This window comes from Urocitellus parryii, chromosome 6 (assembly GCF_045843805.1).
Source record: "Urocitellus parryii isolate mUroPar1 chromosome 6, mUroPar1.hap1, whole genome shotgun sequence".
NCBI lineage: Eukaryota > Metazoa > Chordata > Mammalia > Rodentia > Sciuridae > Urocitellus > Urocitellus parryii.
Window position 1 is genome coordinate 59,975,816 of NC_135536.1, and position 16,336 is coordinate 59,992,151.

At 35.0% G+C, this 16,336-nt stretch overlaps 1 protein-coding gene across 3 annotated transcripts in view; it reads right to left on the reverse strand.

The window, feature by feature from the left end:
- Pole2 (DNA polymerase epsilon 2, accessory subunit) overlaps nt 1-16,336 on the reverse strand; it is a 32,040-nt gene that overhangs the window by 3,957 nt on the left and 11,747 nt on the right. For 2 of the 3 annotated variants that reach the window (XM_026391048.2, XM_026391046.2), the window contains 12 exons: nt 14,549-14,632; nt 13,854-13,910; nt 12,510-12,558; nt 11,528-11,600; nt 9,170-9,342; nt 8,034-8,123; nt 7,587-7,641; nt 6,955-7,014; nt 6,789-6,866; nt 4,722-4,830; nt 3,173-3,349; nt 817-884 (listed from right to left, as the gene is read on the reverse strand). In XM_026391048.2, coding sequence (XP_026246833.1) covers nt 817-884; nt 3,173-3,349; nt 4,722-4,830; nt 6,789-6,866; nt 6,955-7,014; nt 7,587-7,641; nt 8,034-8,123; nt 9,170-9,342; nt 11,528-11,600; nt 12,510-12,558; nt 13,854-13,910; nt 14,549-14,632 — 1,073 coding nt within the window. The remainder of the gene's footprint in view (nt 1-816; nt 885-3,172; nt 3,350-4,721; nt 4,831-6,788; nt 6,867-6,954; nt 7,015-7,586; nt 7,642-8,033; nt 8,124-9,169; nt 9,343-11,527; nt 11,601-12,509; nt 12,559-13,853; nt 13,911-14,548; nt 14,633-16,336) is intronic. The other variant, XM_026391047.2, reaches the window with a different exon arrangement.

A 16,336-nucleotide genomic window follows, 5' to 3' on the forward strand; every position in this document is an offset into this window, starting at 1 on the left:
AGGATGCCTGAATCCAAGAGAAACTGTTAGAAATGCATATTCTTAGGACCTATAACTAGAGAGCCATTTGATAAGTTTGGAGAAAGATTTTTCAACCAGCCCACCACCACCACCACCACTGAATTCAGGGCACTCAACTAGTGAACTACCCCCAGTCCTTAATTTTTATTTGGGAACAGAGTCTCTCTAAATTGCTGAGGCTGGGCTGGCCTTGAACTTGTGATCCTCCTGCCTCAGCCTCCCAAGTAGCTGGGATGACATGCATGTGCTACTGCAGCTGGCTAGAATTTAACATTTTCAACAAGGACCCAAGAGGATTCTGATATGGGTGATTAAATCACTACTCACCAGATGATGATGATTCTTTCTTCTTTCCCAAGACCTTCTTTCAACTTCAGCCCTCACCATCACAACACTCACACCCAGCTCCTCACTATTTATTTGCTTTCAATTTAAGCTGATAAGGCTTTAAGAATCAACCATGCAGAGGTCAGGGCTGACCTCTACAAGAAGAGCATCCTTGGAAGTTGGCCTACAAGAACTAGCTCACTTCCACAGTTGGCTTAAGGTTGCACTTAGCAAACAGTTCTTGATCTATCTCAATACAAACATCCTACCCAGGTACACTGACTTCGGTGCCACCAGCGTGACCACAGTAAGTTCAGCCTAGAACATTTCCAATGGGCCAACTGTCAGCACTTAAAAATCTCAGCACACTTATAGAATATGTGGTTGCTAGCAATGTAACAGAGAAAGCCCCTTGGTGTGTGTGGGTTTTTTTTTTTTTTTTTTTTTTTTTTTTGTGAGTACACTTACCTGTCTTCTACTGTTTTGTTGGAAGGGTAAAAAACTTTGAATGAAAATCCACTTCTTGGAAAAGAGCCCTTAGGGGGAGAAAAATGCCTGTAAGTAACTAATCAAATTTTATAAAATAATCCCTATTTTTTAAGCAAATTCTTTTTCATGAAAGTTACAAGATGTGATTATAAAACAATGAGACAGATTTTAGCATCTTTGTGGAGAGAAGATTGTTACTATATCTCTACTTAAAGCAAGTCTTTCAAGTTGACTAGGCAGTCTTGTGCTAAAACAAGACTGGGAGTGCTTAGGAGTGACTACTTGGTTTAAGAAATAAATGATACTGTGTGATGTTAAATATGCATCTGGGACACTCATATATTCAAGAAGTCTTCCCTGCCTCTCTCCACAATGAAAATCTGGTGTGCCCCCAAGGCAACTGAGCAGCAATCACAAATATAACTCCCTACTATGAAACTCTTAAGGTTACTCAGCAGCGGCTCTGCCTTTTCAGTGTCTGTATCCCCACCCCTAAATAAATGTGTGGCCCATGGCAAGGATTCATTAATGTGAATAAGTATCAAGAGGAGATGAATCAGTGTCAAAAGCAAGTTGTGATGAAGGTGTGGGAGATAGTCATACACTCACTCACGGATACAAGGTACATTAACTATAAGAATTCACCATTCACCTCCCTGCCTTTTTTTTTTTTTTTTTTTTTGGTACCAGGAATTGAACCCAGAGGGGCTCAACCACTGAGCCATATTCTCAGCCTATTTTTTTTTCTTTTTACTTTATTTTATTTTGAGACAGCATATTGTTAAATTGCTTAGGACCTTGCTGCTAAGGCTAGCTTTGAACATGCAATCCTCCTTCCTTAGCCCCCCCAGCCACTGGAAAAGTTAACTTTAAATAAGGAAATAGCCTTGTTATGAAAGATATCTGTGAATAAAATTATACAAAAATTATGCTACAAATTTTAAGCAAGGCTGCCAAATTAGTTAACTGTGTTCATCCTTAGAACAGCAATTTTCAACCAGGGATGATTGTGAACCTCAGGAAACATTTTGGAAAATGTCTAGAGACATTTATGATTGTCACAAGTGGGGGATGCTACTGGCATCTAGTGGCTAGAGGTAAAGATGCTGCTAAACATCCTACAATGCACAGAACAGCCCTCATGACAAAGCATTATTTGGACCAACACATCAAAAGTGTCAAATTTAGAAGCTCTCTCATGGAGGAAACTATATAAAATGTGTGCCTTTTTTGTTGTAAATAAAAATGTGTATCTGACGAAAGTAGTATCCAATAGTAAGGCAAAATATTTCTAGAATTGATTATTAAACAAAAGTATTAAAATCTAAAAGCCATAAGAATCAAGGAAGCATGCAGACTGAAAAATCACTAATGAAGATAATTATTTGCTTAACAAACAACTTCAACATTGTGAACTAATTTGAAAAGTTCTACATAAAAATTAAACATAATGTATCTCAATTAAATTTCATTTATCAGGCTTGGGCTTTTGACACTTGGACAATTTCCCAAAAATCACAATTCTCCTCAAAGGACAAGAACCATTAATATTCTGTAATTCCAGCGGCTTGGGAGGCTGGAACTTAGCCTCCCAACTTAGCCTCCCAACTTAGCGAGGCTTTTAACAACTAAGTGAGACCCTGCCTCAATAAAATACAAAAAAGGGCTAGGGGTGCTGGGGTTATGGCTCAGCAGTAGAGCGCTCACCTAGTGCATGCGAGGCGCTGAGTTCTATCCTCAGCACCAAATAAAAATAAATAAATAAAATAAAGGTATTGTATCCAACTGCAACTAAAAAAAAAAAAATTAAAATTACCAAAAAAAAAAAAATAATAAAGGCTGGGGGTGTGGCTCAGTGGTTAAGTGCCCCTGGGTTCAATCCCCGGTACCAAAAAAAAGAACCATTAATATAATATGGCTAAAGGGAATAAGATACAGGCTCTAGGGCTGGGGTTGTGGCTCAGTGGTAGAGTGCTTGCCTAGCATGTGTGAGGCCCTGGGTTCGATCCTCAGCACCACATAAAAATAAATAAATAAAGATATTAAAAAAAAAAAAAGATACAGATTCTAAAAACAATTCCCAGAAAAGAAGTAGGTTACTTTGAAGGCAAAAATATTCATTTGGACTTACGTTTGGGTATGATTTTTTTTTAAATATCATCACTTTATACTCACATCCTGTACTGAAAGTTAAAGAACTTTGTGTATATCAAATTAATTCAATGCTTCATTAATAATATATTTTTACTCCAGTAATAATTAAATATACTAAATTTATAGAAATGTGCTCTAATCTTGTTAAATAATGACTATATAATGTTAACTCCATGCTTACAGGGTTAATGCAGAGGCATTCAGTATTGGTCACGGTGAAAGGATCGTATTTGTCTGCAATGACAAGCAGATCGGGCACAGGATACACTCTTAAAGTATAATCATATGCCCAATACACTGGGCAGATGTAAAGAGGTAGAGGAGTCAGATGTCCTTGAGACAGGATAGTCTTTATAAACTACAACAGAACATAACAGAACATAACATTCATTTCATTTGTAAAACTGAAAATAGCTACACAAATAATTATAAATTAAATACTAATGATCAAAAGGACCTAAAAAATTTGAGAAACAATTAGGGAAGAACTTAGGGAAATACTAACATAAAATCTAAGTAATTATTCTGAATCTTAGGAAAATATATAAGTTTTCATCTGATATCACGTACCATAATGGCAATTCTCACAAATAGTCACACTGTATTATTTTAATCCAAATTGCTACTAGGAAAACAGACACAGTTTCTACACATTTTATTCACTTATGTGTACTTATAACCATATAATAAACTCACTAATTCTTTTCTGTTGAGAGCCACAGCCAAAGGGGCCCCAGCAAACTTCCAGCTGCCGGCTGATGATTGGCTCACAGTGGCCCCAGCAACATCTAGCTGATTGGCTCCTCTGCGGTCATGTTCATTGGGCTGTTTCCCTGCCCTTCAGACTGCCAGCTGATGATTGGCTCACAGCGGCCCCAGCAACATCTAGCTGATTGGCTCCTCTGCGGTGGTGTTCATTGGGCTGTTTCCCTGCCCTTCAGACTACGGAACTGCTCATTGGGGGACTTCTTTGGCTCCGCCCACGCGACCTAGCCAATCGGCCTCAAGAGCAGGAGGATTGGGGGAGGTGGTGGTTGGTGTGGGGGTGAGAGGCTTGTGGAAGCCGGTGGTGGCAGTTGAGCTCTGAGGGTTTTTCCTGAGGAGCTGTTTTGCTTGGTGTTTGTAGTTCTAAAAATAAAGTTAGTTTCTTTTGACAAGTGGCTCCTGAATTGTGCCCAGCCAGACTGCGGCACTTTTCACCCCAAAATATCTCATAGCTTGAATAAAGCCAAGATCCAGTATTTAGCTTGCATAACATTAAATATTATAAAATAAAATTTAAAACTGTTCAGTAGAATCTACTGCCATACTTCTCAAACGAGGGTACATGTAACCATGTAACCCTTGACAACTCCATGTCAGGGAACCTGGAAGCTACAAGACTAAAAATTACTCATCCTTCTGGTGTGCACACACCATAGGAAATATGTAATAAGTATGATAAATATGTACATATATTTTGTAGCACAATTTAATAATTTTAAAGGAAAGCAGAAAGCTTCAAAGAAATCTGCTTATTCTGGGCTCTCCTCTGACTCATTAGGGAATTATTCAGTAGAAAGCTGAGAAGTAATGACTAACAAAAATTAACTTACTGACAAAAGTATATTCAAATTATTTTGAACCACAAGTAAACTTCAACATATAAAGAAAAATTATTAAGTGGCTTACCAACATTTTGTATAATATAACATAAGATAGTTTAATAAAGAAAAGTACTCTTTACTTACATGATTAGGAATATCCAAATTGCTACTAGGAAAACGGACACAGTTTCTACACATTTTATTCACTAAGTCTTCACGAAAGATGATAATTTCTTGTGTACAATACTGAATTCTAAAAAAATAAGTTGAAATGGAACAAATTATGTCATATACATTTATGAATATCAAAATGATTCCCAATAGTATGTATAATGCAATAATAAAACATTTAAGAATGAAAACAAGTTGAATTTGACTTCCTCAGAAAAAAATATATGATAAAAAAAGAAAGGGGGAATACGGGCTGGGGCTGTAGCTCAGTGGCAGAGCGCTTGCCTAGCATGCATGAGGCAATGGGTTTGATCCTCAGCACCACCTAAAAATAAACAAATAAAGACATTCTGTCCATCTACAACTACAAAAAAATTTAATAGAAAAAGAAAAAGAAAGGGAAATGGGGGTACAGCACAGACCCTAAGATTGGAGCATGCCTGGCATGCTTGAAGAATAGAGTAAGGCTGGTTTGAAGGGAGTAAAATGGGAAAGAGAAAGTCAGAGAAATAATAGGGAGTCAGATTATGCCTGTAGGACCTTGATTACCACTGTAAGGATATATGAGGGGCCCCATTTGTCATGATCAGGAAGGTGGACATGATATGCCTTACTCACTTTGAGACAGTGTTAAGAATAGATGGAATATTACTCAGCACTAAAAAATAACAAAATCATGGCATTTGCAGGGAAATGAATGGCATTAGAGCAGATTATGCTAATCGAAGTTAGCCAATCCATAAAAAACAAATGCCAAATGTCTTCTCTATATAAGAGAGGTGACTCAAAACAGAGTAGGGAGGAAGAGCATGACAAGAAGATTACCATGAAACAAGGAAAAGAGGTGGGAGGGAATGGGAGGGAGAAGGGGAATTTCACGGAAGATGGAAGGAGACCCTCATGGTTTCACAAAATATATATACGATGGTGTGAGAGGGAAGGGAAGAAAAAAAAGAGAGACAAGTGTCACAGTAGAATGGGTAGACAGAAGTGATGGGAGGGAGGGGGGGGGATAGGGAGGGCAGCAGAATACAACTGACACTAGGATTGCTGTATGTATACACATGGATGTATAACCAATGTGATCCTGCAGTGTGTACACGTGGAAAAATGAGAATTCATACCCTATTGGAATCAAATGTATGATATGTCAAGATGATTGTATTGTCTTGAGCAACTAAAAAAAAAAGAATAGACCATAGAGTGGAAATGGTAGAAACCAGAGACCAATTAAGAGGCAATTATAGTATCCCAGGCTAGAGAAGATTAGTAGAGAGTCATACAGGAGGGATAGAGAGGTGATAAAATTCTGGATGTATTTTGAAGTTTACAGGACTAGCTGAAAACTGTGTGATTTGGCCTGAACAACTAGAAGGTTAAGTGTGCCATCAACGAGGATAGGGGAAGGCTGCAGAAGAGATAAGGGGGTGGTGGCAGGGAGGAAGATCAGAGTTCACTTGTCTCCTGATAACCAAGGAGAGAGAATAAGTAGGAAACTGGATCCATGAGTCTGGGAGAAAGATGTGAGCTAGAGACAAAATATGAGAGTTGCCAATACAGAAATGATATTTATCTATTTTTAAAAATCCATCTATTATTTAAGTTCCTAAATTTACTATTGGAAAAATTTTTAAATGTACTTAAAATATTTTCAATGTTTTGAGTAATACAAAATAAAAGCAAAATTTCTTTTCATATTATTCCTTAACAGTCAAAATACATAAACAAATTTGAAGATTTTTTTTTTTTTTTTGGTGGTGCTAGGGATTGAACCCAAGCTCTTGTGCATCCGAGGCTAGCACTCCAACAACTGAGCTTTATCCCCAGCTGCACCAGAAGCTAATTTTTAAAAAAATGTATATATTTTTAGTTTAGTTGACACAACTTTATTTATTTATTTATTTGTTTGTGGTGCTGAGGATCGAATCCAGGGCCTCACAAGTACTAGGAGAGTGCTCTACTACTAAGCCACAACCCCAGCCCCCAGAAGTTAATTTCTAATGAAAGGAAAAATGTATAAGAGTAATAACTATTATTTACCTGCAAGGATTTGTAGTAAAAACTGAAAATGGTACCCTTTGTCTAAATTCATTAGTGATGCTTTCAGCAAGTGGTGGCCTACAAAAAAAAATTGATCTGATAAAGTATATATTTTTAAGTTTTGCAGAATTTTCTTGACTGTTGTAAAAATATAAATAAAAGTTACCTGGGTAAGATGGAACCAAACCCAGGATCCTCCGGACCAGGTACAAACACAAAACGACTACTGCAGTGAAATTCAACATAATTCATTTTAAAGCATAATAATATAGCATCACCAACCAGCAGTCTAAAAACAGTCACTGCCTTTAAATCACTCCTGGGGTTTTTAATCTTTAAAATTTTATGCATTGTAATAAACTGCTAAATGTCTCTAGCCCAACACTGTCTAGTAGCGTGATGATAGAATGTCCTGTATTTAAACTGTCTAATTATAGAGTGCTGGCACTGTAGATAGTATGGCTGGTAGAATGAATTTCAGATCTTATTCAACTTTAATTTAACTTTATATTTAAAGAGACACATGTGACCAGTGATTATCATATTGAGAGGCAGAGTTCTGGACCAGTAATGCCATCAAAAAATATGACTGAAATTATAATTCTCCTTTTCAATACTTTTCACTATGAATCTATAGAAGTATAACATATTATGATGTAAGGATAATTTTATCTCTTAATTCTTTCAATTTCCTCAACTTTTTCTTGGTTTCTTAATAATTACTGGTATAAACCTTAAGACTCTTTTTTTTTTAAATAAAATTATTTCAATAAAAAATACAGCAGTAGAAATCATTACCTTTGGTGAATATTTGGGTATTCACATATTATGTCTGCCAAAGTTTTTAGAGAATCTAAAATTTTAAAAGGATATTAAATTTAAGTTATATATAATACAAATAAAAATCAAATTATATATATTACATATATATTTGGGGTATGTGTGCCCACATTGAACCAAGAGTCACTTAACCACTGAACCACATTCCTCAGCCCTTTTTATATGTTTTATTTTAAGACAGGGTCTTGCTAAGTCCTTAGGGCCTCGCTAAATTGCTGAGGTTGGTCTTATCAATCCTCCTGCCTCAGCTTCCCAAGTCACTGGAATAGGCATGCACCGCTATAACCACCTCAAGTTATATTTGATTAAATGTAACCCTACATCTTTTGAGTGAAATTAAAATATGGATAATTTTTTCATCAATTTAGTTTATACTATATATAAACACTTATTAATAATCAATACCTTTCAAAGCTTGAACTTGATTTTTTCCATATGGTGCTGATGAAAAGTTACCACACAAAATAAAGCAGGTTGGGGGTGCTGGTGAATAGCCTGAAGAATAAAAGAACATCACTTTTCTACTCTGGAAATCAAATTTAAAGCCTTTTAGCTCATGGGCAAGCAATTCGCCTGCCTTATCCTCCCAAGTAGCTGGGCCTACAGGCATGCCACTGCACCTGGCTTTTCAAGACTCCTTTTTTTATTTAACAATGTTGGGGAACAAACCCAAGGCCTCACATGTGCTAGATAAGTAATTTATCACTGAGCTATACACCCAGCCCCTTACCATAAGTTTTTAATTAAGAAAAATCTATCTTAATAATACCTTATTTTATTCAAACAATAATAATAATAATGATAATAATAACAATTTACTGAGAACTCAGTATGTGCCAGCCCTGCTATGGCTTATTTAATCCTCAGAAATTTCCTCCAAACTGAGACTTATGGTGAGATTACATAATCTGCCCAAGGTATTAGGCTGGCATTTATACTCAGTTCTGTTAGATTTCAAAGCCCTAGATTTTATCCATTTTCTTTAGTTATACTAATGACTAATTCTAATTTATTATGAACATACACACATATAACTTTATTTTCATTCCTTTTTTTTTTTAAAATTGAACACAAGGGCACTCCACCACTGAACTATATCCCTATCCCTTTTTATTTTAAGATAGGGTCTGGCTAAGTTGCCAAGGCTGGCTTCAAATTTGCAATCCTTTGGCCTGAGTCTCCCAAGTAGCTGGGATTACAGTCATGCACATGCCTGGCATATAGTTATTTTTCAAACGTAAAAATATAAATCTTTAAAATAAAATTTTATTTAAAATATCTTTCCTGATACAGGGTTTTTTTTTTTTTAAACAAAGTACTCAAAAATGTACAATTTTTAAAAAGAATGTATCATTTTGTTTTTGTTTTTCTGCTTTTTGAGACCAGATCTCAGTATGTTGCCTAGGGTGTTCTCAAACTGATAGTCTCAAGCAATCTTCCTACTCAAGCCTCTTGGATAGCTAGAACTTGGCAAGAATTTAGTTTTAATACATGAACTCTCATAGCAGTTCAAAAAAGAATAGAAAAAAATAACCCCCTACCAGAAAACATTGTGTGAAGTTTTTCCAATACTTCCATTTGGTCCAACCAAACATCAGATACAAATACAAACATGGCATCTTTGTTCTCATCTTCCAGTTGTTTCAGCTTTGTAGAAGTCTTCACAGATGTATTAGAAGGTCCTCCAAAAAAATTAATATTTCCATAGTATGCCCTATGTAATTATAACAATTAAAAATATGCTAAATGTCACAAATCCTGCAATAATACAATAATTCACAGTTAACAGAAAAGGTTGACTACATAGTATTAAATTTTAAAAAACAGGTTACAAAGGAATGCCCAGTATGCATCCTTTTATAGTGCCAAAAAAGGGACCAGATACAGACTCCTACTTCCACCAGACATACCATAGAGGAGCTGGAGCTGGTTGCACTGCCCTGCACTGCCCATTTCAGTCTCTTTCCTCAGGTCATCTTCTAATGTCACCTTGTTCCACCTCTGCTGGGATCATGAATGCCTGGCCAACTCAAATTTTCCACTGTTCTAACCTTACAAATATCTTCCTTTCTTGGTTCATGTTCTTGGAACCACCATGGCGACAGTAGTATTAGTTTATAGTCAGATTTTAATGAGAAAGCTAGATCCATGAATAATGAGAATTTATTTGATGTATGCTATATATGCATATATTATATGTAGTATTGTAAATTTATGAACACAAATAATATATACATTATGTATAAATATAAACAATATTCTAAGTATTATATATACATAATACCTACATTATATATAAGTAATATACTTAATTTGTTAAGTATAATACATATTATACTTAATGTATAATATCCTTAACATGTAATATATATATTAAGTAATCTTAATAGAATTCCAGATAATACTTTTCTTTTTTATGCCTTTATATATTTTCTAATTAATTTCTGCAATCATGTACTTCATTTGTAATATGAAGAAAACCTTGTGTGCAGGGGATTGAACTCACGGCCTGACACATACTCACCACTGAGCAAACCCTTAGCCCCCCATGCCCTGAAACTGTTTTAATGATTCAATTACTTATCTAATGTAGCATAATGTTTGGAGTCAGAAATTTGGGGATCAAAGCACATCTCTGTTACTAACAAGTGTGACATGTGACAAATTAATCAGTCCTTTAAAACCCCTATTCCTCAAATGCAATATGGCTAAACTCATACCTATTGCTCATGGTTACTAGAGGGAATAAAAGATAGAATTTGCAGAAAGCCCTTAGAGCACAGTGCTTACTATAATGTGAGTATTCAGACATAATAACTGTTACTACCGCCACCAACTGACTATGGCATTTTCAGAGGTCTGATGTTAATGAAAATCTTGCAGTGATTAGAGGAATGTGGTAAGTAGATATAATTGTATGATGATTTGAATTAAATTTACACCAAACATAAACCAGAGCATCACAAAAAGACACTGATTAAGATGATTTTTGAGAAATTAAAGGTGAAAAAAAGCCTTACAAATAACTTCCTTCCTTGGTTCATGAAATATAAGGTGTAAAAATGGGAGCAAGAGGAATATTCAAATGCTTATAGGCTCCATGAACATAACACTAAATATCAAAGCATTAGTCAGCTAAGGCCAACTAGCACACACATACATGCCTTGCCCATGGTAGGCAGTCACTATAGTTTAAGTTTTGCCCCGTGAGAATTCAGATGCCATAATCGTCAGATCTGAAAGTTCAAGAGAATTCAGAAACCAAGACTTTTTATGAGAAATCTAATTAATATACCTTGGAAACTAGCTTTAAAAAAACTTTTTAACACTGTAGGGCCGGGAGAGGAGGTCTCCAAATCACATTCAACTCTTAGGTCCCAGCTAAACTTCTACCATCATTCAGCCTCTGCTCAAATACCATGAGTGAAAGGGAACTGACCCTCCTCAGAGAGGCCCTTTTGGAGTAGCTCCAATGTTAGGATGCTTTTGTTTATATTAAGGTGCTATGATCTGCATCTTGGAACTTTCATTCATTTGTAGAATACAAATAAATAAATAAACCTTTATATTAATATAGGAATCATATTCTAAGTATTTTCCTATTTCTCTGACCTCACTTAAACTTCTCATCAATCTTTATGGACAGGTAAGAAAAGCAGACTGGAAATCTTTTCCAGTTAAAGCCAACAATCAGATATGCTACAGCAACTAATATCCAGCCAAAATGCTAATTCCACAGTTATGTTATTATAAAACCTAATTTTCTCACATTTCCATTGCTCTTTCCATCTTGACACAAAGCCTCAGACCTGTAATAACTGCGGTATGATATATACCTTATATTTACTACTGCCAGTATAATAAAATCCCTGTAGAGTTGAAGTCAAACATTTTTATACCTTGTAGTACTAGAAGGTTCAGTGGGTGGAAATCCAAAGGCGTTGACATGAAATACTTGATCTTCAAACCAACCTGAAAAAAGATAGGCAACAAATCACTTCTATTTGTCAATTTTCCCTGTGCGAAAGGACAAAACTATTACACAAGATAGTAATCCTAGGCTATAACCTCACGGCTATTAACTAACTACAAAAGGTACCACCAATCCAACTGAGCTGCATAACAATTTCAGAGTCACAGAAAGTCTAAATTGAATAAATAAGAGCACCTTAAATAAAAACAGACTTCTCATTGTGCTGGGGATCCTATTTTTTTTAAATTTTCAGTCATGCTGAAATATGGAGATTAGATACATAGATAAGGAAATATTTCATTTTATGACCCCTACGTATAATCTGAGTTTTTTTAACTTTATTGAGATAAAATTCACATATCATACACCCTTTATAAGTACACAATCCAGCAATTTCTAGTATACTTGAATATCACACTACTATCTCTACTAATTTTAAATATTTTTATTACCAAAAGGTTTCTATTAGCCTGTTATCAGTCTAAGATTTACTTTATGGTCTCAAGAATATACTTTCCAGAGCAGGCGTGGTAGCACATGCCTGTAATCCAAGCAACTCAGGAGGTTGAGGCAGGAGGATTATAAATTCAAGGCCAGCCTCAGCAATTTAACAAGGATCTAAGCAACTTAGTGAGACACTATATCTCAAAATAAGGAAAAAAAAAAAAAAGAGCTGGAGATCTGCCCCTGGGTTCAATCTCCAGTACCAAAAAAACCAAAGAATATACTCTCAAAAAAAAAAAAAAAAAAAAGATAATCTCAGGAAATTTAATAACAGAGAAAGAAGTTCTCATCATCAATGTTTTCCCAAACTATATCATGTCAACTTCAACGTAACTTACCCAATGTAGAAATGGTTTTTACTATAGAACAAAGAGGAAGACAAGAAAAAAAGTATACTGACTTACCCTCTGCTAAAACGAAGCATGCCTCTGTATATAAACCACTGTGGAACTGGTGCACGACCATTGAGGAAAACAATTGTTTCTCCCTTTACGGTGGTAATAAAGCCAACATACATTTTGAGCCCAGACAGACTTCTAAATAATAAATTCAAAAATTTTGCACTTGACAGGGAAGGGGGAAAGTGATATTGGCCAAATTATAGTTATATTGTATGCATGTGTGAGTATGTAACAACAAATCCCATCATTATGTATAACTATAATGCACCAATAAAAAATGTGGAAGGAGAAAAAATAAATAAAAAGTTGATTTAAAACGGGGGGACGGGAACAGAAGAGCTCTCTCCTCCTGCCATGTCTAGACACAGCAATGAGACAACTGTCTAGAAGCCAGGAAGAAGGTCCTGACCAGGAACCAAATCAGCCTGTGCACTTCCCAGAAGTCAGAACTGTGAGAAATAAATTTCTGTTTATCAAGCAAAAAAAAGAAGAAACAAAAAAAATTTAAACTATGAATATAGTCTACAGCTTAGATCACAGCTTAGGTTTTTTAGATTTAAATGCCCTAAAAAATAATGTAAATAATTTTAATTTAAATAATTTAAATAACTAATTTAAATAATTTAATTTAAATTAAATAATAATTCGATTTAAATAATTTTTAATAATTTAAGATGTAGAAGCTTGGTATACTGACAATTGAAATCATTCTTAATGTGTTATAAACTTCTTCAGTGATTGTCTAGACTCCAAATAAAAAGGAATTAAAGTAGTTTTGTCTGTGTTTAGAATTCTGTCTATATTCCTATGCTACTAATATATAAAAATAAGTTACAATTAGTTACATTTCACCATTAATTTCTTTCTTTCTTTGTTTCTTTTTTTTTTTTTTCCTGCAGTGCTAAGAATTGAACACAAGGCCTCATGTATGCTAGGAGAACATTTTACCACTGAGCTATACCTCCAGTCCTGTAATGTAGATTATTATTTTTTTTATAGATGGACATAATACCCATATTTTACTTACTTATTTTTATGTGGTGCTGAGGATTAAACCCAGTGCCTCACACATCTGGTAGGCAAGTTCTCTACCACTGAGCTACAATTTTTTTTTTTTTTTAAAGAGAGAGTGAGAGAGGAGAGAGAGAGAGAGAGAGAGAGAGAGAGAGAGAGAGAGAGAATTTTTAATATTTATTCTTTAGTTCTCGGCGGACACATCTTTGTTGGCATGTGGTGCTGAGGATCGAACCCGGGCTGCACACATTCCAGGCGAGCGCGCTACCACCTGAGCCACATCCCAGCCCAGAGCTACAATTTTTTAACTTGATTTTTAAAATTGAAGGATATAGCTTTACTAAGATCCAATTGTACTGTTCCAGTAGGATCTTCAAGAAAAAATTTTCCCTAAAACAGAATGAAATGGAAATATATTCACAATTATGCAAAAATGAAATTGAAATGAAATATATTCATACTTATGCAAAAATCAATACTACAACCAAATAATTAAAATACTGACAAATTTGACAACTGAATGTAGTAGAGAGAACATGGATTCTTACATATTGGCAATTCCTAGTTGAGGCTTTAACATTTACTATACTAGTTTGGCCACCTCAGATTAATCACTAAATTGAGACTCAGATTCCTCACAGGTACCCTGAGGAATGACTGCTACAGACTGAAAGGTCACAAGAGGGACTCCAGCCTCACTGGGTGCCTTCATCTATGGGAGCCACTAGCATCTTGAGGGGACCGGGATATGGTGTGCAGTTTGCTTGTACAGAAACCCAGAATTTCAGTTCAACTAGAGGACACTGGGGCCTAATTTCAGGCTATGCAAATTGAGCACCTAGAATAGATAGATACTCCTTCCTGATGTCTGCTCAGGAAACCAAGCACAGATAAAAATGCTAACTTGGTGAATGAGGTAAGAGTTTTCAGTGAAGAAGATGATCTTGTACTCTTCAGAAATGCTCTATGGCACCAACATTTCAATATCAGTTTGAAAATAAGTCTGATGCCTACTAAGTTTAACTTACCTCTTTTAATTGGGTTATCATTCCAAGAACAATCACATCTCCAATTTTGGTTGTACTACCCAATAAGGTTTCTATTGTTTTAAGCTAAAATAAAAACAATACAAATTCTTAAAGATTGAAAATATATTCTTTTAAAAACCAATCATTTTATAAATAAGTAAATTTGAGGTTCACATTTTATTATTGACAGCTACATCACAGTATAAAATTTTAAAAATAACTTAGGGGCGGTGGTTGTGGCTAAGTAGAAGAGCGCTTGCCTACCATGTGTGAGGCACTGGGTTCAATTCTCAGCACCACATAACGTAAGTAAAATAAAGGTCCATCGACAACTAAAAAATATTAAAAAAATAAAATGAAACTTAAAAAGTTAAATTTTATCTTACAAAGATATACTATCAAGTATATGATGGATCAGAAAAACTATGCTTAAGGAAATATATCAGTTCAGGTCTTGATGAATGATTGAAGCTCCATGACTACTTATTCTAAAAAATAAGAACATTTATTTTTTTTAATATAGAAAAGAATATTGATTTTATTTATTTGATTGGTACTTATCAAAACTTAGCTTTTTAAAGTTATATTCTGATTCAATTTAGTATTTTGAAAGGTTATGATTTATATGCTCAATCTGACCATTATAATTTTAATCAGAAAGTTTATTCAGGCATTATTTTTAAATCATTCTTTTATGTTTTTTTCCTATGCATAATCTTTTTTTTTTTTAAGAATTTAACCTTTATTTTATTTATTTGTTTTTATGTGGTGCTGAGGATTGAAACCAGTGCCTCACGTGTGCTAGGTAAGTATGCTACCACCATGGAGCGTTACAACCCTAACCCCTATACATACTGTTTATTATTATTATTATTTTAGATTGGTACAACATCTTTATTTATTTTTATGTGGTGCTGAAGATCAAACCCAGTGCATCACGTGTGTTAGGCAAGTGTCCTACCACTGAGCTACAACCCAGCCCCCTACACATATTCTTACATATGCATAAATACACATATAGTCCTTCATGTCTATGAATCCCACTTCTGTGGATTCAACCAACTCTGGATCAAAAATATTTGAAAAAAAAATTGTGCCTCCACTGAACATGTACCTATGCAATACATTATAATAATTATTTATATAGCACTTACATTGTATTAGGTGTTATAAGTAATCTAGAGATGATATGAAGTATAAAGGAGGAGCTGTCTAGGCTATATGCAGATACTATGCCATCTTACTACATAAAGAACTTGAGCATCCTCAGATTTCAGTGTCCTCAGGGGAGCAGTCCCATAAACAACCCCTCTCAGATACCAACAGACTACTGCACATCCAACATTTTATGAAAAGCTTATTAAAGAACAGTTCAGTTGTTCCCAGTTTTCTGCAATGAAAATAATGCTTAATATTTCTAAGTTCCTTCCTTGGCCTGCTGTATGGATAACTCTTGAAGGACTTCTACAAATTCCAAATGGAATCACTGGATAAAAAGATATATAATTTCTCATTCCTATACCATTCTTTTATCTTTGCCATATTTTTATTGTAAATAATCCATGTTTACTATTTAAAAATTTTTGAATATAGATAAGGAAGGCACATAGACATGCATAACCCCATCATTCACATTTACTACTGGAGTTCACTTAAAAACATGAGCTTAGGGCTGGAATGTAGCTCAGTGGTAGAGCACTTGCCTTCCATGCTTAAAGCCCTGGGTTCAATTCCCAGTGCTATCAAAAAAAGAAAGAAGGAGAGAGACTAAAACAACATAAGAATACA